Here is a 25,059-nt window from a genome sequence, read left to right on the forward strand (position 1 = left end):
CCCCCAAGTGCAGACTCCCGAGACCACAGGCCATTGCCGGCAGCATGTGGCAGACTGGACTCTGTGCTACAGCGCTCACATAAAGCATAAGGGTGGCTATGAGGAGTTCCCCATTGGGAACCTTGAAGCATAGACTTGCCACCTCGACACTGGCGCACTAGCTTCCGGGAATGGCTTGCATTGCAGACAGATGGTGAAGAAGCACCCTCGTGACTATCATGTGATTGGAAATCATGCAGTCTAAGGAGCGGTGTGAACACTGCTGATCTCCCTTGATTGGAGCAGCAGCTGCCAGACCTGGTACCTGTTACTGTTAGTGGGGCCTGGGATGGAATGTCCACAATCAGCCACAGAGCCTGTTAGTAGGGTTGGGACTCAACCTCATATGAAATCCCTGAAAGATCATTCAGCGTCCAGGGGTAATGCGTGAAACACATGCCCCAAGCCAGAGGCGACACCGCCCCCCCCTCCCCTCCCCTCCCGACCTGTGGCCCTCCGAACATGTCCGAGCTCCCCAACGTCCTGCACCTATGCAAGCGCTCCACCCATCCTGCGCCATGGCAGCGACTGACCCCCCACCCTGCACCCCAGGGGTTTGTGCTCAGCAGTATTCACCTCCTCGCTCTCCTTCGCTACTGCTGCTCCTTGACCACACTTTTAAAGACCTGTACTAATTGGTGACAGTGTGACATCATGCTGGAGTGGTGGGAAACCTCCAGGAGTGTGTGCTGAACTTGCAAATGATATGGAAATCCAGTCAATTTCATGCTCAGCTGGTGCCTCCATGTTTCTCATTAAGATTATGTATTTTTTTATGTCCTATATTTTTATTAGGTGAGGGATCTTCCTCTCGGGTTAATGGAGTCTCAGGTAAAGACATATTGCTGCCCTGCACCTTTCCTATTGCACTCAATTTCAGACTGAAGGATCTTGTCATTACCTGGCAGCGAACACTCAGTTCAATCGTGGTTCACAGCTTCTACAGTGTGAAAAATCATCCAGAATATCAAGACTCAGCATTCAGGGGACGGACTGAGCTGTTTCCCCAAGAATTCCACATAGGGAATGCTACCCTCAGACTGAAAGGAGCAACTATGTCAGATCAGGGCAACTACACCTGCTTCGTGATTCAACAGGATGGAAATGGCTACTTGGAGAATGTGGTGGAACTGGAATTATATGGTGAGCACATAGATATCTCCCAGCAGTAAATGAAAGAACTTTGAAAATGTTATTGAGGGAATTGTGTTTGGGTAGAGACTCCTGATCGTCTGGAAAGTGTTGCACAGTTTTGATATATTTAAAAGTGACTGTTCTTGAGGGAGATTCGTGAGAATGGAGCTTGTTAGGTACGTAGGACAAATTGAGCAACCTTTGTGCTTTGCAGAGGATGAATTTCTCTTCAGTCTGAGTAAAACGTCCACTTATCAATTATTCTCTCCACTTGACTCAGGCTGTTATTGTATTTGAATTTGAGATACATTCCACTAAACTTGACTTGAAGCTGCCCATGGTTATTAACCAGACTCTGAAAGGTCCCCAGGCATAAACCTGACATTTAACAACTAATGGCAGCCCAGATCTATCGGTCTGAGAGGCATATAGTAGACCAGCAAATCCAAAATTATTTGGCTGCTATCCACCCCAGCCTGGAAGACCTCCGCCTCTGATCCCTGGGTGGGGGGGGCGGGGTCAGTGAAAAGGGATTTGCTCTGTTCCCGCCTCCAGCCTGTCACTCTCCAATCAGAGAAAGGGTGCAAGGTGTGAGGCGCATTTCTTTTAGGCATCCCTACAAAGAGGGTGCCCACCTGATTGTAGTAGAGAATGGGATGGGATTGCTGGTTACTTGCCCACCCATCTCATCAACATGTCCTGAGGTGCAGGAACCACCCCACCCCACCCCCCATTTCGGGTGAAAGAAACCCTGACAATCCCGAGCAGCGTAATGTGGGTAAAGACCCAGCATTGCATACTCCTTACCCACTTTATCCCCCTCCTTTCACCTGGTAACCAAGTTTAAAAGAGGAAAGCCAGACCCCGTACTCACCCTCCTAACTCTCTGACATTTTATCCTCCTGTTGGTTGCTCAGAGAACCTTCGAGCTGGTGACCAGGTGTTGGTCAATAATTTCCTAATAATTCATTTCCCATCCCATTTCCTATAATGTTTTCCTCCATTGTCACTGGCCACCGTATCCTTTCCAAGGGAGAGCAACAAAGGTGATCCTGGATGTTAGAAATCTATAAGGAAATATTATGGATATCACATTAGATATGGAGAGTTTAAGCTGCCTGTTATAATTTGAAGTCTTGTAATAACAGGCATGTAAAATTACTTAAATAGAATAAAAGGATAGCATTATTTAGAGTTATGAAATATTACAGAAGAATAATTCTTTGACCCTTTAGGTTAAAACACGGCAGGCAGACACACAGATGAGGCACGCAGGCTCTACAGCAATGCAGGGATGAAAGAATGAAATGTTAATTGCTGAATGGACTGCAGGGAAAAGTGGGAAGAAGGTTCTTTTACAATAAATATCTGAAGAGATAGATGGGCCATAACTTGCTTGTAGTGGCATTCGGCATCAAATTGCCACTTCGTACCCATTTACCTGCACTAAATTTCTTCAGTGCTAGTCTCACCCGACCTTCCTTACTCAGGCCAGATGAGATTCAGGCAGTGCAGCAGATCACCAGGTTCAGAGTCCACAGTGAAGGAGGACACACCCTTTTTTAACACCACTCGCTGCAGTAAAGTAGGTGAGTTTAAAGGTCCCATTGTAAATAGCAGACCAGGGAGAAAGTAAGTGTGTAAGGTAAACTGATGGGATTTGAGTTGTGAGCAATTAGCCAAGAAGTTACAACCCACAAAGTATTGAAGCAACAGAATATCATGACGAGTATAAGCATATTATCATCCAGAGTGTAACAATGCTAATTGATATGCAAGCTGAATAATCATGGCTGATTTAATCATTACTGATCATCAGGTGCTTATCACATTGCTGCTTGTTGGACCATGCTGCGGACTACCACATTCCCTACATTAAAAGTGTGCCAACACATCACAAACATCTCATTGGCTGTAAAGTGCTTTGGGATGTCCTATGGCCATGAAAGATGCTGCTTAAATAAAAGTCTTTTATTTATCTATCTATCTTATTGATCCCATGACTATTTGGAACCTGAACTGGATATCATGTAATTTGCATAGATCCCCAGGTGCCTTTTTCCAAAGACTGACTGAGGGAACATTTCGTAAGATAAAGCCAGGTGATATCATTCAGTAGGCTTATTCCCAGGAAATGAATACAGATCAACATTTATGATCAGATTAATTTAATTGACAATTAGTAATTATCCATTCTTTTCAAACCTTCTGAATGTGATGAAAACCTGCCTTGGCAATCTAGTTTTAAAATTGTCACTTCCAAATTGTCTTTCCCAATAATTATTATCTGCCATCTTTACCTGGTCTGGTGTATATATATTACACCAGATGCACAGTGTGTGGTTAATTCTTAAATGCCCTCTCAAATGGATTAGTAAACCACTTAGCTGTATTCAAGAAGGTGGCTCACAACCACCTTAGAGTAATGTATAGCAGGAGGAGGTCATTCAACTCATTGAAATTGTGCGAGCTCTGCATGGCACAATACAGTCATCCCATTCTCCTGCTCTATCCCTGTAAATTTATTTCCTTCAAATGCCAATATGCTTGTCCCTACATTCCCTCTGTATCTCTTTCCCAAAAACATACATCTATATATCCCCAGCCCATAAACCATCAATTAATAGCAATGGTTTGTCCACTTGTCTACTTTATTTAAACATGTCTTTTGGGTGGCACACTGGTTAGCACTGCTGCCTCACAGTGCCAGGGTCCCAGGTTCATTCCGGCCTCGGGTCACTGTCTGTGTGGAGTTTGCACATTCTTCCCAGGTTTGCGTGGGTTTCCTCCGGGTGCTACAGTCTCCTCCCACAGTCCAAAGATGTGCAGGTTGGGCTGATTGGCCATGCTAAATTGACCCGAGTGTTACGGGGGTTAGCACGGTAAATGTCTGGGTTTGGGGGAATGGGGCCTGGGTGAGATTGTGGTCAGTACAGACTTGAGGGGCCGAATGGCCTCCTTCTATACTATAGGGATTCTATGTCATAATTTTGTACAAATCTATCTGAACTTTCCTAGTCTCCTTTGCTTGTTTACAGAATTATTGATCGGTTACAGCACAGGAGGCCATTCAGTCTGTTTTGTCTGTGTTGGATCTCTGGAAGAGCAACTCGCCTAGTGTCATTCCCCTGACTTCTCCCTGTAGCCCTGCAAAGTATTCCTCTTCAGATAATAATCCAATTCTTTTTTGAAAGCTACGATACTCGAGGCAGTTCAATCCAGATACTAGCCAGTCATTGCATTAAAAAATGTTCTCATGTCACTGTTGCTTCTTTTGCCAATTGCTTTAAATCCATTTGGTCTGGTTCTCACTTCTTCCACCAAGGGGAACAGTTTCACCATATCAATGTTAATGAAGTTCTTCATTCCTGGAAGCATTCTTATGGATCTTTCCTGAATGCTTACGTCCTTCACATATTTCCTGAAAGGTTTCCAGACTGAACGTTGAGGCTGAACCAGTGTTTTAAACAGTTTAATTAGAACTTTTGTCCTTTTGTACTCAATGCTCCTACTTATAAAACCCAGGATCCTGTAATGGTTTATTAACAATATCCCCCTCCCAGTTCACAATATGTCCAGTTCTGTATCATTTACAAATTTTGAAAGTGTGCCCTCTACACCCAAGTCTGGGTCATTAATGTACAACAAGAAAAACAGGATCCTAACGGTGATCCCTGGGGAACTCCATCACAAACCTTCCTCCAGTTCAAATAACAACCAGTGTTTCCTGTTCGCCAGCAAATTTTATATTTTCAAGAGCGATTAGGGATGGGCAATAAATGTTGTCCTTGCCAAAGAAACCCACTGTGTGTATCAATGAATAAAAAGATCTGAGATAAATGCCACTGGTTTCAGTAGGCAGGTATTGTCATAAACTCTCAAGGTACAATATTCAAATTTTACCCTAATATCATTACCTAATATTATTACTACCAATAGATCTTAAACTGGTATCTTGTACTTTTTAATAATCCTGTATCTCAATTCTAACCATTAGCGGTGGGAAAACTTAGAGCTGTCATTTTAGTCAAAAGGTGAAAACAGGAGCTCAGTGTGCACTGCGTTAATAAGCCACAACTGTTTGAAATCTGGATTTAACACACATTTTTGCTCCTAACTGCTGAACACCATAATTTTGCTTGCATGGAGGTGCTAACTCAGATTCCTGCAGGTTTGACAGTGAAGTGCTGAGTACATGCAATTTTGGTGGAGTAGCTTTTGAGGGCTGCTCGCACCCACTTCTACAGAATGTGTGGAGTGTCCTAGTTGTCACTGCACAACATATCGCAAGCGGGTTCAGAATCTGAAGAGGGTGCACCACTTTTCGCGCAGCATTTAAGATGCTTGTGGAGGAGGTCCAGAGCAGGAGAAATGTTCTGTATCCACAGACAAAAAACACCACCTTTCCCTTCTGTCCCTCTGCTCATGCAGCAGCTGCTCAGGTATAGTCTTGTGTCCTTCTCCTAATCCTCGTCCAGAACAAAGGGGAATCTCGAACCAGATTATCATGACCAAGCACTCCCTTTTGGCTGCTGACCCCTAGGAGGCCGATTAGCAAAGCACATCAGTTTTTGGACAAAGTCCTCAGAGATTATTTGGATTAAATATTGCTAGAGTGTTAGTGAAGAATGAACAGTGTCCAAGAAACTCTTGCCATGTGTTTCAGAGACTCTCTTCACAACTGCAGTGGCATATACACAAGAAATGATAAGTATCCCTTTAATTAGCACTTCAAATCCACATCAACACCTTGTTTACCCTAAATAGTTAGTTGCTGTTATGAAAGGCCACCGGGATGCCATGCAGCCTCCTTAATAAGTTCTACAGGCATTTAGAACAGAATAGAATTTGAAGTAGTGAACTTTCAGGTTCCTTACCCTCGCTTCAATTCCTTTAAAAAGGTGGCATTTTGCTCTAAACACCAGCAGATTTGGTATTTCAGCTCAAAACTCCACTCTGGTCACATCAGGAGATAGTTAATGCCTGGACACACTGCTAAACATAGTTCATTTCACAGGAAGATTGAGTGATTATTGCATCACAGTTCTTAATAGAATCATTTAACCATAATGTCCTGCTTATTCCATATATCCTAGATGAACCACTGATTCCTGGAATTGATGATAAAAATCCAGCTTTGGAAAGAAAGAAAATCGAATTACCACTGGGGCTTTCAGCTGGAACTCTGATTATTTTAATTGCAGTCGGATTTGGAATTCGCAAAAAGCAAAACAGGAAGCAACAAAATCCTGAGAGTGAGTAAAATGTTTAGAAATTTTAGGCATTCGCCGATTGATTTGCATACATATAAATACAAATTTGATACAAATCTATGACAATTGAGTTGCAAAATTCAGTGCAAATTTCTTGAATATCTAAAGCAATGGGTTCTTGATATGGAAGTGAATTTACTGCTTTTAATCTCACTTCTATATTGGTTACATTTAAAACCAATGATGATGTGTGTCACTTTGATTTGATTTATTATTGTCACATGTATTAGGAAACAGTGAAAAGTAATGTTTCTTGAGCGCTATACAAAGCATACCATTCATAGAGAAGCAAAGGATAGAGTGCAGAATGTAGTGTTACAACCATTACTAAGGTGTAGAGAAAGATCAACTTAATGCGAGGTAGGTCCATTCAAAGGTCTGATGGCAGCAGGGAAGAAGCTGTTTTTGAGTCAGTTGGTACACATCCTGAGATTTTTGTATCTTTTTCCCGACAGAAGAAGATGGAAGAGAGTATGTCTGGGGTCTGTGAGGTCCTTAATTATGTTGGTTACTTTTCCGAGGCAGTGGGAAGTGTAGACAGAGTCAATGGGAGGGAGGCTGGTTTGAGTGATGGATTGGGCTACGTTCACGAGCTTTTGTAGTTTCTTGTGGTCTTAGACAGAGCAGGAGCCATACCAAGCTGTGATACAACCAGAAAGAATACGTTCTATGGTGCATCTGTAAAAGGTGGTAAGAGTTGTGGCGGACATGCCAAATTTCCTTAGTCTTCTGAGAAAGTAGAGACAAGGCGTTGGTACTCTTTCTTAACTATAGTGTTGGCATGGGGGGATAAGGACAGGTTGTTGGTGATCTGGGCATCTAAAAACATGAAGCTCTTGACCATTTCTACTTCCTCCCCATTGATGTAGACAGGGGCATGTTCTCCTTTACGCTTCCTGAAGTCGATGACTATCTCCTTCATTTTGTTGACATTGAGGGAGAGATTATTGTTGCCGCACCAGTTCACCAGATTCTCTATCTCTTTCCTGTACTCCATCTCGTCATTGTTTGAGATCTGACCCACAACAGTGGTGTCATCAGCAAACTTGAAAATCGAGTTGATGGGGAATTTGGCCACACAGTCATAGGTGTCTAGTAAGGGGTTGAGGACACAGCCTTGTAGGGCACCGGTGTTGAGGATCATCGTGGAGGAGGTGTTGCCTTTCCTTACTGATTGCGGTCTGTGGGTTAGGAAGTTCAGAATCCAGTCACTGGATCTACCTGTAGACTGGTAGATTTATCGATATAAATGATTATTGGTGCAAAATGTATGACATAATTGAGTTCTATAGATGTATGCTGTAAAGACGTTCTGAAAGATGTGCTGGTTAGGTGTATTGGCCCAAGCAGGTGCCGGACTGTGGTGACTAGGGGAATTTCACAGTAACTCCATTGCAGTGTTAATGTTAAAGCCTTACTTGTGACTAATAAATAAATAATAATAAACTGTATGATGTGACTGTTAACTTACTAAAGATAAAAATAGAGAAGTCTTGCTAAAATTATACAAGGCACTAGTTAGACCACTCCTGGAATACTGTGAACAGTTTTGGTCCCCTTATCTAAGGAAAGATACACTGGCATTGGAGGCAGTCCAGGGAAGGTTTATTAGGTTGATCCCAGATATGGAGGGATTTTTTGAGAAGAGGTTGAATAGTTAGGCCTGTACTCATTGGAGTTCAGAAGAATGAGAGGCGACCTTATTGAGAAAAATAGAATTCTCAGGGAGCTTGACAGGGTAGATGCTGAGAGAGTATTTCCTCGTGGGAGATTCTGGGACCAAAGGGCATACTCTCATGAGCGAAAGGCCTACCTCTGCACCTACATCTTATGGTGTTATAATTTAAACTGTATATTACGAGCATAGCTTCAAAGTGTAGTCTTGCTTTGGACCAACATTAAGAAATTGTGAGGTTAGATTTTCAAATTTTCACTTCAAGCATTGGACTCTCCGCATTAGGACTGCAGATTTTTAAAATCTCCTCCAAGTGTTAAGTCAAAAGTCAAGGATTGACTCTACTGAGGATTGACAATCCCTTCTCCAGAGAAGTTTCACTGTGGGTTCGAGCTACTTGACACCGATACTCAATTTGTGTGTGAATAGAGCCTGAAACTTTACCTCAGAGTCACTGAGCAACAAACTGTTACACAATAAGGATCACAGAACCACAGCTCCACAGATTCCTTGTATTCTCAATCATTGACTGTGACTTGTGGAAAATCTTTGTTGTAATTTAATCTAGTCCAATATTCTGTACAGGATTATGTTTTAGAAATGGTGGCTTGAATTTTGAATCCCCAATGGGGATGAGCACTGAAGCAGATGGGTATGACTACTGGCCAATAAGCCGGTTTCCCAGCACCATTCTACCACCCAGCAGTTGCCCAGCAGGTCAGCACTCCAGGCAGGCTTAGAGGCCTTCCCTGCCTGGCTAGCTTCAGCAAGGTAAGAAGTCTCACAACACCAGGTTAAAGTCCAACAGGTTTATTTGGTAGCAAAAGCCACTAGCTTTCGGAGCGCTGCTCCTTCATCAGGTAAACCACTTTAACCTGTTGTGAGACTTCTTACTGTGTTTACCCCAGTCCAACGCCGGCATCTCCACATCATAGCTTCAGCAACACAGCACAGGTTGCCCTTTAGTGGTTCCATGTCACACCCTACAGCGATGACCTGACTGCTAAGGGTTCTTTATAATATAAACTATTACAACATGTAAAGAGCACATCCATCTTGGGACCCTTTCCCCTTCCACCTCCTCCCCTCCACCCTCCTCCCCTCGCTCTATCCCTCACTTACCAGAAAGGTCAGATGGCTGCTTCCTGCATGGTTGAGGACCTCGTATTGTCCCTCCAGCTTCGGCAGCCTACCATGCATCTTTAATTGGAGGTGAGCCCATCCTCTGGCCTTTAAGTGGCCAATTCAGGGAAAATCATACCTGCTTGACTGTTCCCCAGATATTGCTGGCTGCTGACCTCTATTAGTCCCTGACTGCTGGATCCCAAAGCCCTATGCTTATGGTGCATTTGGATTTTCAGAAGATTTTCAATAAGGTTCCACACTGGAGGTTAGTAAGCAAAATTAGGACACATGGGTTTGAGCTGTTATACTGGCATGGATTGAGAATTGGCTTTTGCACAGAAAGCAGAGAATAAGAATAAACAGATCATTCTCAGGTTGGCAGGTTGTGACTAATGAGCCACCACAAAGATCAGTGTTTTCTAGCCCCTGCTATTTGCAAACTATATCAATGATTTGGATGCGGAGACCAAATATAATATTTCCAAGTTTGCTGATGACTCAAAACTAGATGGGAATGCAAGTTGTGAGGAGGATTGAAGGAGATTTAGACCGGCTAAGTGAATGGGAAAGAACATGGCAAATGAAATATAATGTGAAAAAAATGTTAAGTTACCCACTTTCATATGGAAGATAGAAATACAGAGTATTTCTTAAATGGTGAGAGATTGGGAAGTGTTGATGTCCAAAGGATCTGGGTGTCCTTGTTCATCAGTCACTGTAAGCTAACATGCCGGTACAGCAAGCAATTAGGAAAGTAAATGATATGTTGGCCTTTGGTGTAAGAGGATTTGAGTACAGAAGTAAATAAGTCTTGCTGTAATTCCCCTTGGTGAGACTGTACCTGATGCATTGTATACAGTTTTAGTCTTGTCACCTTAGGTAATATATGCTTGCTATAGAGACAGTACAATAAAGGTTCACCAAACTCATCCCTGGAATGGTGGGATTGTCTTGTTAGGGGAGATTGAGGAGATATGTTCTCTAGAGATTTGAAAAATGAGAGGTGGTCTCATTGAAGCATACATGGCTCGATAGTGGAGTTGCAGAAAGGATGATTCCCCTTGGGTTCTCGAGCCAGGGGACACGATCTCAAAATCAGAGGTAGGCCATTTAGGACTAAGATAAGGAATTTCACTCCTCAGAGGGTGGTGAATCTTTGGAATTCTATACCCCAGTCAGCTGTGGCGACTTAGTCATTGAGTATACTCAGGGCAGAGATAAATAGATTTCTAGATGTAAAGGTATTAAGAGATACGGGGATAGTGCAGGAAAAAAGGCGTTGAAATAGAAGATCAGCCATGATCTAGTTCAGCGGTCTCCAAACTCCGATCCGGATGCAGCCCGCTGCGGGCCAGATGTGGCCTGCGGGCCGTAGTTTGGAGACCCCTGATCTAGTTGAATGGTGGAGCAAGCTCGAGGAGCCGAATGATTTCCTATGATACCAGCAGTAAGTGAGACCATTTGTTAAGAAGCAGAAACTAACTCAAGCTTATTTTGTTTTTTTCAGAAATGCCTTTACTGGTAGACGCTGTAGAAGGTAATGTTCTGTTTTGCGTTCTTCTTAGATTCTAGAATATACAATGCTACTGCAACTGACTGCAATAATAAAACTTGTTTTGAATCCAATTTTCCGAAAAGAACCCCACCCAATGCTGAATGGACAGTGGTGACATGTTTGATTTTGTAATTTAGCCAGGCAAAAATAGAATTCTCACCATTAAGTAATTTGGAACTTGGACTCCATATATTAAAGGAGATTAAAAACTATAGACATATGTCAGTTTTAAGCTATGTATATTGAGAACATATTTAAAAAATGAACTTATCAAGTTTACTCCTTTCAGAACACATGCACAATCTAATAGATAATTGCAGTTCAATTTTCTCCCAAAGCTACCTGTCAACATTCATGGGCAAATAGGAAGAGAGGTATTCCTTTAAGACATTGATAATGTCATCTGGATGTCCCGCCCCAGACCGTACATTGATGAGAAATCTGACTTGGTTTTCATACTCCTTTTAGTTCGTCCAAATAATTCTTTGGAACGCTCTTCTACACCCTAGTCTCTTGGGGAGTAACCGTTGAAACTCTGCTCTGAGTATTTCACCTTTGATCACTTAATCCCGCAGCATTTTGCACGTCTATAAATTAGACATAAATTAGGACTCAATACAGGTTCAAATCGGATAACCTTTTCTCACAGGTTCCATTTGACAGTCTGGTTATGAAATTGAGATGGTCCTTTTGTGTTGAGTAACAAGGTAAAGGAACATAGGACTTAAAAGCAGGATTAGGCCATTTGGTCTTTTGAGCTTGCTCCACCATTCAGTAAGATCCTAGCTGATTTGGCTGTGGTTTCAATTTTTTTTTCTTTCCTGTCTGGCCACCATGACCCTTAACTCATTGGGTGGAATTTTCCTGTCCTGTCTACCACAGGAATCGTGGCAAGCGGGACACAGACCACACAAAGATCCGTTGACCTCGGGCGGGATTTTCTGGCCTTGGGACAAGCACGGCCGGAAAATCCCACCCTACATCTATCAAATCTCTAACTCTCCCTTCAATAAATTCAGTGACCCGGACTTCACTGCTTTCTGGGGAAAAGATTTCTACATACTTAAGACCCTCAGAGAAAAATTTTCTCCTCATCTGTCTTTAAAGACCTCGTTCTTAAACTGGGGTTCTCGTTCCATTCTCCACCACAAAGGGGAACCATTCTCCCGATCCAGTTTCCTCAGGGTCTTGTATGTTTCAGTAATATTACCTCTCAGTTTTCTAAATTGCAATGGGTGTGAGCCAATACAATAAGTCCTTCATTGTAGGAAAAAGTTGAATGAATCTTCTCTAAACTGTTTCTAATGCAATAGGATGAGATTCTCCTGAATCGGAAACACCAGAGTGTTTTCCACTAGCACTGGGAGCATCTATGAGTTGGAATTCTCCCATCTGATGAATGCAAATATGTGCATCCCGAGCAACCCACCGGCCAGACACACTTTTCAAAAGCGCCCTAATCTTCATGGTCGGAGACAGGCACTCCTCTCCCCCGAAATGGAAATGGTGACCCCCCCCCACCCTGAAATTGACCAGGGGTGCATCACCAATGCCTCAGCAAAGACAAGCATCCACCCACAAATAATGTGTAGCCCCCCCCCCCCCTCATTCAGGCCATGCGCCTTGGCGTTGTCAATGGTGTACTGCCCCAGGCACCATGGCACCATCACACTGGCCTGGTGCCTTGGGCCCCAAGGGGGATTAGGGAGGTAGGTCCAGTGGCCATGTGCCCCTCTGTCACTGCCAGGCTACAGAAGGATGGTTCCCCAAGGCTCCTGGGGTTGAGTGGGTTTGGGCTGGGGGCAAAGGGTTGATCTCACCACTTTCTTCTAGGTTGGGGGTGTCGTGGCTGGACTGCCCCTTCTAGCCGTGGCAGACCTGAAGATAACCCCTTGCATTGTGATTTCTAGCAGCTCTGTGATTAACATCTTCATTCCTGACTGTCAGTTGTAAAATTTTGAAGTGGCCTAGTCACTTTAACCTCCTTGCCCCCTGGGCAGTTGGCAGACTTCTAAATCACTGCAGCACTCCATTCTGCAGCAGGTATTCCCTTTCTCTCTGTCAGAAGCCGCAGGTGTGAACGAGCCCTTTGAAGTCCTATGGAAGAGAGGAGATGTCAGTTTCACCGGAGGGAGTTGTGGCTGGGAAAACAGCAGGGTGCCACTTTGAAATCACTCCCTGACATATTCTCACTGTCAAATACGTTTCCCAGGGATGGACTGAGAAATTCATGGTTGCAAGCTGAATGGAACCGGGCAGCCAATTTGCTTATTTAAGGCTGTAATTAGGGGCAATTGAGAGGGATCACCTTCATGTTGTCTTCTGCTCGCAGCCTTTGGAAGCTACCAGTTCCTCAGGGAATGACCCCCTTCTATTCAACCGGTCATTGGAAACAGAGGCTCCATCCCTGGAGGGGATCACTAGCAGCAAAGGCCATAGCCGTGGGCAACATCCTGCCATGAGGGGTTACTCCTCTGCTTCAAGAAGCCTGCCTGTGTGACCCTCTGAAATTTATATTTAAATTTATGCTTCTGAGGATACCTCCATTTTGAAGTTCTTGGAGCTGCCAAGACTCTGGAGCTGTTGGCCCTCTGATTGAGTTGGCAGATCGGGGATCCCATTTGCTTTCCTTATTTGAACAGTGAGCACAGAAGTGGTCAATTAGGAGGCCACCTCTGGGAAAAGAGCTCACTGGTCAGGCTTTAAGCAAATGCGAGCTCAGGACACACAATTGGTCCGGATATTGGGGGTCAAAATTCTTTCCCTTGAGTTTAGTGATCCATTATCCATACTTCTTTTGACATGAGACTGGAAATGTTTTTCATCTCACGCTGAGATCATTTTAATTTATCTTTCTCAGGATATTTATATTCCATCCATATGCCCATGTCCTTAAGCTTGAGGGTGAATCCAGATACTAAATGGAAGACAGTTCCGCACTTTGTCTGAAAACAATTCCTGAAACACGTACTCAGAAGAATCCAAATTCTAAACAGATGATTGGAAATGATGGATTCTTTCATCTCAGTTCCTGCCCTCATTTTACCACCAAAATCCTGCCCTATTTATCAAATACTGAGAATGAACTAGTAAATATTATAACATTTTAGAATCTAAAAGGAAATATGCATTTATAAAAGCTGGCTATGTAACTAATTGAATATCTGCTGCCCGTTTTGGAATTTCACATTTCCCATGTTTTGTTCATCCATTGTAACTAACACAAACTCATGTTGAGAAATTCAACCATTCCCTTCCAGATGCCATTCGAAGTTTCAAGGAACACACTTTGAGAAACACAGATTGCTTCGACAAGATGTCACACGGGACACTCAAAAACTATAGCTCACTTGCCAGAACTGTGAAAGTCACCTCTCCAAAGAAGCAAGACACACTGGATGACATTTTGGGGGCAGGTGCTTCGGATATTGAGAGAGAAGTGAAAGCTGCACATCTCCTGTCATTGCCCCAGGAAAAAAACTGCTCTTCAAAGCGAGTCCTGCTGGTAGGTGACGCAGGAGTAGGGAAAAGTTGGGCTGTGAGCAGCATCCAGCAAGAGTGGGCAGCATCTCAACCAAGTCAGCCGATCAAGTGCATCATTGTGTTCAGATTCTGCGACTTCAATGACGTTGAAGGAAAGACCACTCTACAGGAACTGTTTAAGAAACACTGTGAGCCGTTGTCATCAGTCCTAACAGAACTTCTCTGTAACCCTCAGGATGTGTTGATCATTTTGGATGGACTGGATGAATTCAGTCATCAGTTGCAATGGAATGCATTGGATGATGATTTTAACATAGACTCTGAGGCTGAAGTAAATATCCTTGTTTCCAGAATAATTTCCAAGCATCTCCTTCCAACAGCTCAAGTATTGGTTACCTCCCGCTGGAATACTAAGCAGATCGAAGCTATCAAGAAATATTTTGATTGCATGCTTATTATCTCCGGGTTTACCAATGATCAGTTGAGAAGATATTGTGAAGTATTCTATCAGGGGGGGGAGGAAAAAGCAGGAAAAATGTATCAACACATTACAGAAAATGAGACCATCAACTGCCTGACTTCTAATCCCCTCAACAGTTATATCCTGTGCAGTATTTTGGACAGATGTAGCTGCAATCCTGCTAAGATAGCAAAAATGCCAATGACGCACAGCAAAATATTCTTGCTGTTCCTTTACAGCCTGGTTAACTCTGGTACAGCTGAAGAATCAGTGATCACCATTGATAAGTCTGAGCCTGAACAGAAACTGCTTAAAGACACCATCCTGAAATTGGGAGAACTGTCCTTCCACAATTTGCTGTCAGGAAAACTTGAAATGAAAACAGGTGATCTGGGTGCCTATGAAATAGACCCAAACGTTCTTTCAAAGTATTTCTCAAATCTTATCCTGGAAAAGAAGTGTAACAGTCAAAGAATTTTTGAGTTCCAGCATGTTGTGCTGAAGGAACAGTTTGCAGCTTTGTATTGTGCAACTTCACTGACAGATGATGCTGAAGAGTTGATCAAATGTCTGGATCTTTGGTGTTTTGGGAAAATGCCGCTGAATCAAAAAAGCCAATATTACCTGAGAGCATTTAAACCTGAACACACAGAAAAAATGTACAATTTCACAAGGCTTCTCATGGGCTCCTTAACAGCAGGAAGAGATGGCACGTTGTGGAATTGTAGCGCTCCTCTCTCTCACTCTACAGCCAGAGCTCTGATATCTTGGTTCAAAAACCATCTTGAACGAGAAATGAAGTCAGAGTTGCTGAATTTAATGCGTTGTCTTTTTGAACTGCATGATTCAACTGTAACAGCAGCGGTATCTCCACATATCAAAAATGTAAATTTTTTCAACAATTCTCTGAGCCCACTAGACCTCGCTGCTTTGTCTTACTGCCTCAGTCATTCTACTGTGGATAAATTGGATTTAAGACTCTGTACCTTGGGGGATGATGGAATAAAACAGCTCAAGGAAATACTATCCAGCAGCAAGTATATCTTGTGAGTAAAAACAACTGTAATAACCTGCATTTATATAGCAACTTTTGCAGACTAAAACATTCTAAGTCACTTAACAGAAGCCTAATAAGATAAAAATTTTAGAAAGCCAAAGGAGGAGATATCATGACAGGCAATCAAAGAGCTATGCTTGAAGCAGCATCTCCAAAGAGAAGGGAGGGAAAAGGCGGGGGGATTTACAGAGGAATTGTAGAATTTAGAGACAAGGTGGTTGAAGGTACGGCAGTCGATATTGGGCAAAGTTTAAGTTTTAAGTTTACTTATTAATGTCACAAGTAGGCTTACATTAACACTACAGTGAAATTACTGTGAAAATCCCCTAGTCACCCCACTCTGGCGCTTGTTCGGGTACACTGATAAATAAACTTTAACTGAGGGAAAATTTAGCATGGCCAATGCACCTAACAAGCATGTCTTCTGGGAGGAAACCGGAGCACACAGAGGAAACCCACGCCCACAAGAATGTGCAGCCTCTACACAGATAGTGACCCAAGCCGGGAATCGAACCCAGTCTCTGGCGCTGTGAGGCAGCAGTGCTAGCCACCGTGCCGCCCTAATGTGCCATCCTCAGAGATGGAGGAATGTAGAGTTCCTGGAGATTTTTAGGTGTAGTTACAGAATGATGTAGAGTTAAGACTGTTGAGGAATTTGGACGAGGAATTGCATGAGGATGAGAATTGTAAGATTGATGTGTTGATGGACTGGAGGCTAATGTAGGTCAATGAGAACAGGGAATTTGCGTGAGTGAGAATACAGGCAGCAATGGATGAGCTTTCGTTTATTGAGGGTTGAGGACAGACCAGGGAATCATTGGAGTAGTCAAGCTTGGGCTAATATCAGGGAGGTGGTGGCATAGTGATATCATCGCTGGACTAGTAATCCAGAGAGCCAGGGTAATGCTCTGGGGACCCGAGTGCAATAAAAGATCTAGAACTAAAAGTTTAATGTTCACTGTGAAACTATTTCGATTGTCGTAAAAAGGAAATCTGTCATCTTACCCAGACCAGACCCACAACAATATGGTTAACTCCTAAATTCCCTCTAAAATGGGCTAGCAAGCTACTCAATTGTATCAAACTACTAAAATGCGTCAAAGGAATGAAACTAGATGAACCAACTGGCCTCAACCTAGGTACCGGAAATGGCAAACCCAGCCCTGTCAACCCTGTAAAGTCCTCGTTACTAACATCTGAAGTCTTGTGCCATAATTGGGAAAGCTGTCTCACAGACTAGTCAAGCAACAGCCTGACATAGCCTTACTCACGGAATCATACCATACAATGTCCTGCACACTGCCATCAACATTCCTGGGTATGTCCTGTCCCACGGCAGGCCAGACCCAGCAGAGACAATGGCGGCAGACTGGTGTACAGTTGGGAGGGAGATGCCCTGGGAATCCTCAACATCAACTCTGGACCCCTTGAAGTTTCACGGCATCAGCTCAAACGTGGGCAAGGAAACCTCCTACTGATTACAACAAACCACTGCCCCATAGCTGATGAATCCGTACTCTTCCATGTTGAACACCACTTGGAGGAGGCACATGGGGTGGCAAGGTTGCAGAATGCACTCTGGGTGGAGGACTTCAATGTCAATCACCATGAGTGGCTCGCTAGCACTACCACTGACCGAGCTGGTCAAGTCCTAAAGAACATAGAAAATGCATTGAAGATACATAAGAACTAGGAGCAGGAGTAGGCCATCCACCCCTCGCGCCAGCTCCGCCATTCAATAAGATCATGGCTGATCTTTTTGTGGACTCAGCTCCACTTACCCGCCCGCTCACCATAACCCTTAATTCCTTTACTGTTCAAAAATTTATCTATCCTTGCCTTAATACCCTTCATCATGTTGTGTGGCCGTACCACCAAGCTAAATAGGATAGATTTCAAACAGCTCAAAATTGGAAATCTATGAGATGCTGTGGGCCATCAGCAGCAGCAGAAATGTACTGAACTACAATCTGTAACCTCATATTTCCCACTCTACCATTACCACCAAGCCAGGGGATCAAGCCTGGTTGAATGAAGAGTGAAAGAGGACATGCCAGGAGCAGCAACAGGCATACTTAAAAATGAGGTGTCAAGCTGGTTTGGCTACAACACAGGACTACTTGTGCGCCAACAGCACAAGCAGCAAGTGATAGAGCTAAGCAATTCCACAACCAACGTATCAGATCTAAGCTCTGTAGTCCTGCCACACCCAGCCGTGGTCGGCAATTCAACAATATTTCCATGTTATGATGAGGGGGACCAGAACATCATTGCAAAAGATAAGGCAACAATCTTAACCAAAATTGCCAAGTGGGTGATCCATCTTGGCTCCTCCCGAGTTCATTAGCATTACAGGTGCTGATCTTCAGCCAATTCGATTCACTCAGTGTGATATCAAGAAATGGCTGAAGGCACTAGCTACAGGAATGGCTATTGGCCCTGACAATATTCCAACAACAGTACTGAAGACTTGTGCTCCAAAACTTGCAAAACCCCTATCCAAGCTGTTTCAGTACAGCTTATAAACTGGCATCTACTCAGCAGTGTGGAAAAGTAATCAGATATGTCCTGTACATAAAAAGCAAACCCAACATGGCCAATTACTGCCTCCATCACTCTACTTGGAGTCATCAACAGTGCTGCCAAGGAGCATGTACTCCACAATAACTTGCTCACTGATGTTCAGTTTGGGTTTCGCCAGGGTCACTTAGCTCCTGATCTCATTACAACCTTGCTTCAAACAGGGACAAAAGAGCTAAATGCCAGAGGTGAGCTGAGAGTGACTGTCCCTGACTGAGTATGGTAACAAGGAGCCCTAGCAAAGTTGGAGTCAATGCGAATCAGGAGGAAAGCTCTGCTGATTGGAGGCACAAAGGAAGATGGTTGAGGTTGGTCATCTCGGCTCCAGGACATCACTGCAGGAGTTCCTCAGAGTAGTGTCCTAGGCCCAACCATCTTCAGCTGCCTCATCAATTACCTTCTTTCCATCATAAAGTCAGAAGTGGGGGTGTTTACTGATGTTCAACATCATTTGCAACTCATCTGACATTGAAGTAGTATGTGTCCAAAAGCAGCAAGACCCGGACAGTACCCAGGCTTGTGCTGACCTGGCAATAAACTCGCACGCCACACAAGTGCCAGGCAATGACCATCTCCAACAAGAGAGAAACTAACCATAACCCTTGACATTCAATGGTACTGCCATCACTGAATCGCCCAGTATCAACATACTGGCAATTATCATTGACCAGAAACTGAACTGGGCTAGCTATATAAATACTGTGGCTACAAGAACAGGTCAGAGGCTAGGAATCATGTGAATAACTCACCTCCCGACTCCAAAAAAACTCTCCACTATCTATCAGGTACAAAAGTCAGGAGTGTAATGGAATCCTCTCCACTTGCCTGGATGAGTACAGCTCCAATAACACTCAAGCGGCTTGACACCATCCACGACAAAGCAGCCCACTTGATTTGCAGCCCATCCACAAACATTCACTCCCTCCCCAACTGAAGAACAGTGGCAGAGAAATACAAAGAACAAAGAAAATTTCAGCACAGGAACAGGCCCTTCGGCCCTCCAAGTCTGCACCGACCATTGTGCCTGACAGAACTAAAACCCCCTGCCCTTCTGGGGACTGTATCCCTCCATTCCCATCCTATTCATGTATTTGTCCAGATGCCTCTTAAAAGTCACTATGGCATCTGCTTCCATTACCTCCCTCGGCAGCGAGTTCCAGGCACCCACCAGCCTCTGTGTAAAAAAAAAACTTGCCTCATACATCTTCTTTAAAACTTGCCCCTCGCACCTTAAACCTATGCCCCTAGTAATTGACTCTTCCACCCTGGGAAAAAGCTTCTGACTATCCACTCTGTCCATGCATCTCATAATCTTGTAGACTTTATCAGTTCGCCCCTCAACCTCCGTCGTTCCAGAGAGAACAAACCAAGTTTCTCCAACCTCTCCTCATAGCTAATGCCCTCCATACCAGGCAACATCCTGGTAAATCTTTTCTGTATCCTCTCCAAAGTCTCGACATCCTTCTGGTAGTGTGGCGACCAGAATTGAACACTATATTCCAAGTGTGGTCTAACTAAGGTTCTATAAAGCTGCAACATGACTTGCCAATTTTTAAACTCAGTGCCCCGGCCAATGAAGGCAAGCATGCCGTATGCCTTCTTGACTACCTTCTCCACCTGTGTTGCCACTTTCAGTGATCTGTGTCTGTACACCCAGATCCCTCTGCCTATCAATACTCTTAGGGTTCTGCCACTTACTGTATATTTCCTATCTGTATTAGACCTTCCAAAATGCATTACCTCACATTTGTCCGGATTAAACTCCATTGCTCCGCCCAAGCCTCCAACCTATCTATATCCTGCTGTATCCTCTGATGGTCCTCATCGCTATCCGCAAATCCACCAACCTTTGTGTCACCCGCAAACTTACTAATCAAACCAGTTACATTTTCCTCCAAATTATTTATATATATTACAAACAGCAAAGGTCCCAGCACTGATCCCTGAGGAACACCGCTTGTCACAGCCCTCCATTCAGAAATGCACCCTTCCACTGCTACCCTCTCTCTTCTATGATCGAGCAAGTTCTGTATCCACCTTGCCAGCACATCTGGTCCCAAGCGACTTCACCTTCTGCACCAGTCTGCCATGAGGGACCTTGTCAAAGGTCAAGGTGCTGTGCAGAAATTCACAAGGTTCTTTAAACAGCACCTCCCAAACTCATGAGCACCACCATCTAGAAGGACATGGGCAGCAGACACATGGGAATACCACCAATAGGAAGTGATTCTCCGAGCCACTCACCATCCTGACCTGGAAATATATCACTGTTTCTTCACTGCTGCTGGGTCAAAATCTTGGAACTCCCTCCCCAAGAGCACTGTGGGTGTACCTGCACCACATGGACTACAGCAGTTCAGGAAGACAGCTCACAACCACCTTCTCAAGGGCAGTTAGGGATATGCAATAAGTGCTGGCCAGCCAGCGATGCCCACATCACTTAAATGAATAAAATAAAATTACTTTGGTATTCTATATATATTCATTAGAATGAAATGATATGGTTGAAGAGCTATAGACTGTACATTAGAATACAGAAAAATTGGTGATGGTAAAAGAGGTGACATGCAATGAAAAAGAGTTCTCTTGCTGCAGTTCATCTCCACCATTGGATTTGGACAGTGACATAATATAGTTGAGAAGTAAACAAACATGAAATGGAGGATAGATCCAGTTATCATAAAGCTATTGATTGTTGCATTGAATTTTCATAACTGGTCATCTACAAACTGGAAAGTTGGCAAAATTAAGAAACATTTAGGTCCTCAGTTACATTTCAAAAGCTTGTTTATTCATTGAATGACAGAAATTTGGGCAAAATCTTTCCAAACTCAAAACATATTGGGGGTCAGGAACATTTCTGGGTCCTGATTCTGCTCGCTGTCCTAGCACTGCCCATTATCTTAATTTTACAGTAGACAGCCAATCAGCAGGCCTCCTCCATGTTTGCTGTTCAATTCGATGACGAGCAGATTCCAGAGGTGGGAGGTGAAGTCAAGCGCAGTCCATAGCAAGCGATGTCAGCAGTCTCTCCCCTTGTCACATGTGGGAGTACTAATCAGGGCACAGGAGCAGGTAGGAAGCACTGTATCTGTCATCAACATCTGGGGAGTGGCTGAGACCTCAGTAGTTTCATGACAATCAGAGACATCCTTCAACATGAAATCTTTAGAAGCATGGGAAATAGGTGCAGGAGTAGGCCATTCAGCCCTTCAAGCCTGCACCACCATTCAATATGATCATGGCTGATCATACATTTTCAGTATCCCACTCCCGCTTTCTCTCCATATCCCTTGATCGCTTTAGCTGCAAGGGCCACATGCAGCTCCATCTTGAACATATCTAACAAAGTGGCCCCAACAGCTTTCTGTGGTAGAGAATTCCACAGATTCACAACTCTCTGAATGAAGAAGTTCTTCCTCATCTCAGTCCGAAATGGCTTGCCCATTATTCTTAGACTGTGACTCTAGTTCTGCACTTCCCCAACATCGGGAACATTCTTCCTGCATCTAGCCTGGCCAGTCCCATCAGAATTTTATATGTTTCTATGAGATCCCCTCTCATTGTTCTAAATTCCAGTGAGTACAAGCCCAGTTGATCCAGTCTCTCTTCCTATTTCAGTCCAGCCATTCTGGAAATCAGTTTGGTGAACCTTCACTGGACTCCCTTAATAGCAAGAATGTGCTTCCTCAGACCAGAAGATCAAAATGGCCCACAATACTCAAGGTGTAGCCTCAACCATGGCCCTGTATAACTGCAGCAAGACATCCTTATTCCTATACTCAAATCCTACTGCTAGGAAGGCCAGCTCGCCATTAGCTTTCCTTATCGCCTGCTGTACCTGCACGCCAACCTTCAGCGACTATTCACCATGACACCCAGGTCCCATTGCATTTCCCTTTTTCTTAAACTGCCACCATTCAGATAATAATCTTCCTTCCTGTTTTTGCCACCAAAGTGGATAACCTCATATTAATCCACATTATATTGCATTTGCCATGTATCTGCCCACTCAGTTAGCCTGCCCAAGTCACCCTGCAGCCTCTTAGCATCCTCCTCAGAGCACACACTGTCACCCAGCTTCGTGGCATCTGCAAATTTGGAGATATTGCATTAAATTCCTCCATCCAAATCATTAATGAAAATTGTGAATAGCTGGGGTCCGAGCACTGAATCCTGCAGTATCCCACTAGTCACTGCCTGCCATTCTGAAAAAGACCCATTTATTACCATTCTCTGCTTCCTGTCTGTCAACCAGTTCTCTATCCAGGTCAATACATTACCCCCAATACCATGAGTTTTCATTTTGCTCACTAATTGCTTGTGTGGGACCTTGTCAAAAGCCTTTTGAAAGTCCAGATACGCAACATCCACTGATTCATCCTGGTCCACTCTACTGGTTACATCCCCAAAAACATTCCAGAAAATTTGTCAAGCTGATTTGGCAAGTATGTCTCAATGAAACATAGCAGCCTTGTCATTTTCTGCCAGTACTATTTAAATTCTTTCAGCTCTAATGCAGCTTTGACCTCCTAATGTGCATCTGCCTCATGGTTGCTGACAAATCATGGCTTACACCATGTTGCCAAAATTGTTTTAAAATCAGTGCTAGCTGGCTCTGTGCTTACCTTGATTGGATTCCCGCTGCTGCTACCATCGCAACTGCTTGCTGCCTCTGGGAAAAGCACAAAGAGGCAGGAACATGTTAGAGAAACTGTCTGACATTTGGTCCAATTTTCCTGGAGGGACCCCCACCCTCCCCCACACCTCCAAAGCCATCTTCACAGCCTGGGAAAAGTCTGTCCTTTAACTCACAAACTTTAGCTGTCTTTACAGCTCCTCTCAATGTATATGCTTCGAAATCAAATTTGTTGAATTTCAATTAAAGGTTACAACATTTTAATTTAACCCTCATTCAAATTGCCTTCATCCTGTATTACAGAGTAAGCGCTAACAGGCTGACTGAGAAATCTGCCAAGATTTTCAGTGACATTCTCAAAGGGAAAGATTGTGTTGTTGAAAAGTTATCGTAAGTATTTCAAATACATCATTCTGTTCATAAAGAACAAAAATATATCTATTTTAAATGCAGATCACAAGCTGTGACAGTTCTGTTCTTGTGCCTTTCTAGAATTGGAACAAATATCCTTAAATCTGGAGTTCAGATGTTGTTCGAGGCACTCAAAAGTAACAAAAGTTTAAAATCCCTTTACCTTTATCATAATGAAATCACTGATGATGACACGGTGAAGATGAGTGACTGTCTCAAACAAAATGAAACGCTGAAGATTCTGCAGTAAGTCTGTAATTAATTTGATATTTGTTTGGTTTACACCAAACTCCTAGAATTTTTCCAAAATTTTCTAAGTGTCATAACAACGAGAAACCTGGAGTGAACCGCGCCAGTCTCTCAGGTGCACTCTGGATCGCAATCTTTCGACACTCAGTCACTTTTTTGAAGGAGCTCGGTGCCGGTACAGGGTGGGGTGAGGGGGAGGGGGGGGGCGGGGCATGAAACTGGCTTCATAGCGCTCGGCTACCATTTTGCAAGGATGGCCCATTCTCGGTGCACTGGGACCCCCTCCCACCTCCAACAGACATGGGGCCCCCCCCCCGTTGGTGAAATGCTCTCCCCCCAACCCGACATGGGTCGCCTGCATTGGGGCATCAGTACCTTCCGGATGGGTCCTCTGGCTGATCCCAACATGCTCCCCCTCCCATCATGACCCCCAACATTCCTCCCTGTCATGAACCCTGACATACCCCTTCTGTCATGACCCCCCCTTTGAGATCCACCCCTGTATTACCGCCCTGCGTGGCCCCACTGCATAACCCCTCCCTGCCATTGCCCTCACACCAGCTGTGCTTGCTATCCACTGCCAGGCTGTCTGGTGACCATCTAATGGACACCATCAGGTGGGCACTGCCCAGCCATGCCCCCAACCACCCAGGGGCTTCGAAAACTTCCACGGCCCTTGGCATGACCAGCTCGCCAGATTTGCACTAGTGCAGACCAGTGGTGATTCACGCCAGTGTGATGTCTTGCCGAAGAGGTGGGAAGCATCCAGAAAGGGGGATTCATTTGTGCCAAACTCCCTAATAATACTGGAATCCAGTCAATCGGATAGGGTGCAAAGCAATTTGTACCACTCGAAAGAAGCCGGGAAGATAGCAAACTGTTTTGTACCGGGTGCGAATTGGATTTTTAGCTTTGCATGCTATTCCCCCAGCTCATCGTGCTGATCACTGAGCACATCAAGATGGTAAAATTGCACCCAACATGTCAAAGTGCAACTTATTGCACCATCCTGCCTCTTAGGTTGCCAGGTTTTGATTTAGCTTCTTACAAATGCCTGTGGTAAATTGCATCATTAAAATCCACTTGTTACTTATTCACCATCTTTTTAGGCCTTTGGCTGTCTCAGCCTCTCCTTCCCCATTTTACTTTTCATCTCTGCCATTCTATTTCCTTTCTCCCTCAGTTCAATATGTCTTCTATTTTCTATCTCCCAATCTCCAGCCATTTCTTGCTATAAGTTACTGTGTGTCTCCAAAGAGAGGCAGGGACATCTTCCCCAGGGAATTGGCTAAACGCTGCTTTGGGTGGCAGTTAAACTAAATTAAAATCACACTTATCTCTTGTTGATAATTTCAGCTTCATTGATGGAAACACAAGGT

At 43.9% G+C, this 25,059-nt stretch overlaps 1 protein-coding gene across 1 annotated transcript in view; it reads left to right on the plus strand.

Annotated features, from left to right (window-relative positions):
* Window positions 1–25,059, plus strand: part of LOC144508035 (NACHT, LRR and PYD domains-containing protein 5-like) — a 36,399-nt gene that overhangs the window by 9,333 nt on the left and 2,007 nt on the right. Inside the window, exons 3-8 of the mRNA XM_078235748.1 lie at window positions 835–1,182; window positions 6,270–6,428; window positions 10,754–10,783; window positions 14,062–15,790; window positions 23,324–23,410; window positions 23,513–23,677. Of these exons, the coding sequence (XP_078091874.1) occupies window positions 835–1,182; window positions 6,270–6,428; window positions 10,754–10,783; window positions 14,062–15,790; window positions 23,324–23,410; window positions 23,513–23,677 (2,518 nt within the window). The remainder of the gene's footprint in view (window positions 1–834; window positions 1,183–6,269; window positions 6,429–10,753; window positions 10,784–14,061; window positions 15,791–23,323; window positions 23,411–23,512; window positions 23,678–25,059) is intronic.

The sequence above is a fragment of the Mustelus asterias genome, chromosome 19 (genome assembly GCF_964213995.1).
Source record: "Mustelus asterias chromosome 19, sMusAst1.hap1.1, whole genome shotgun sequence".
Taxonomy (NCBI): domain Eukaryota; kingdom Metazoa; phylum Chordata; class Chondrichthyes; order Carcharhiniformes; family Triakidae; genus Mustelus; species Mustelus asterias.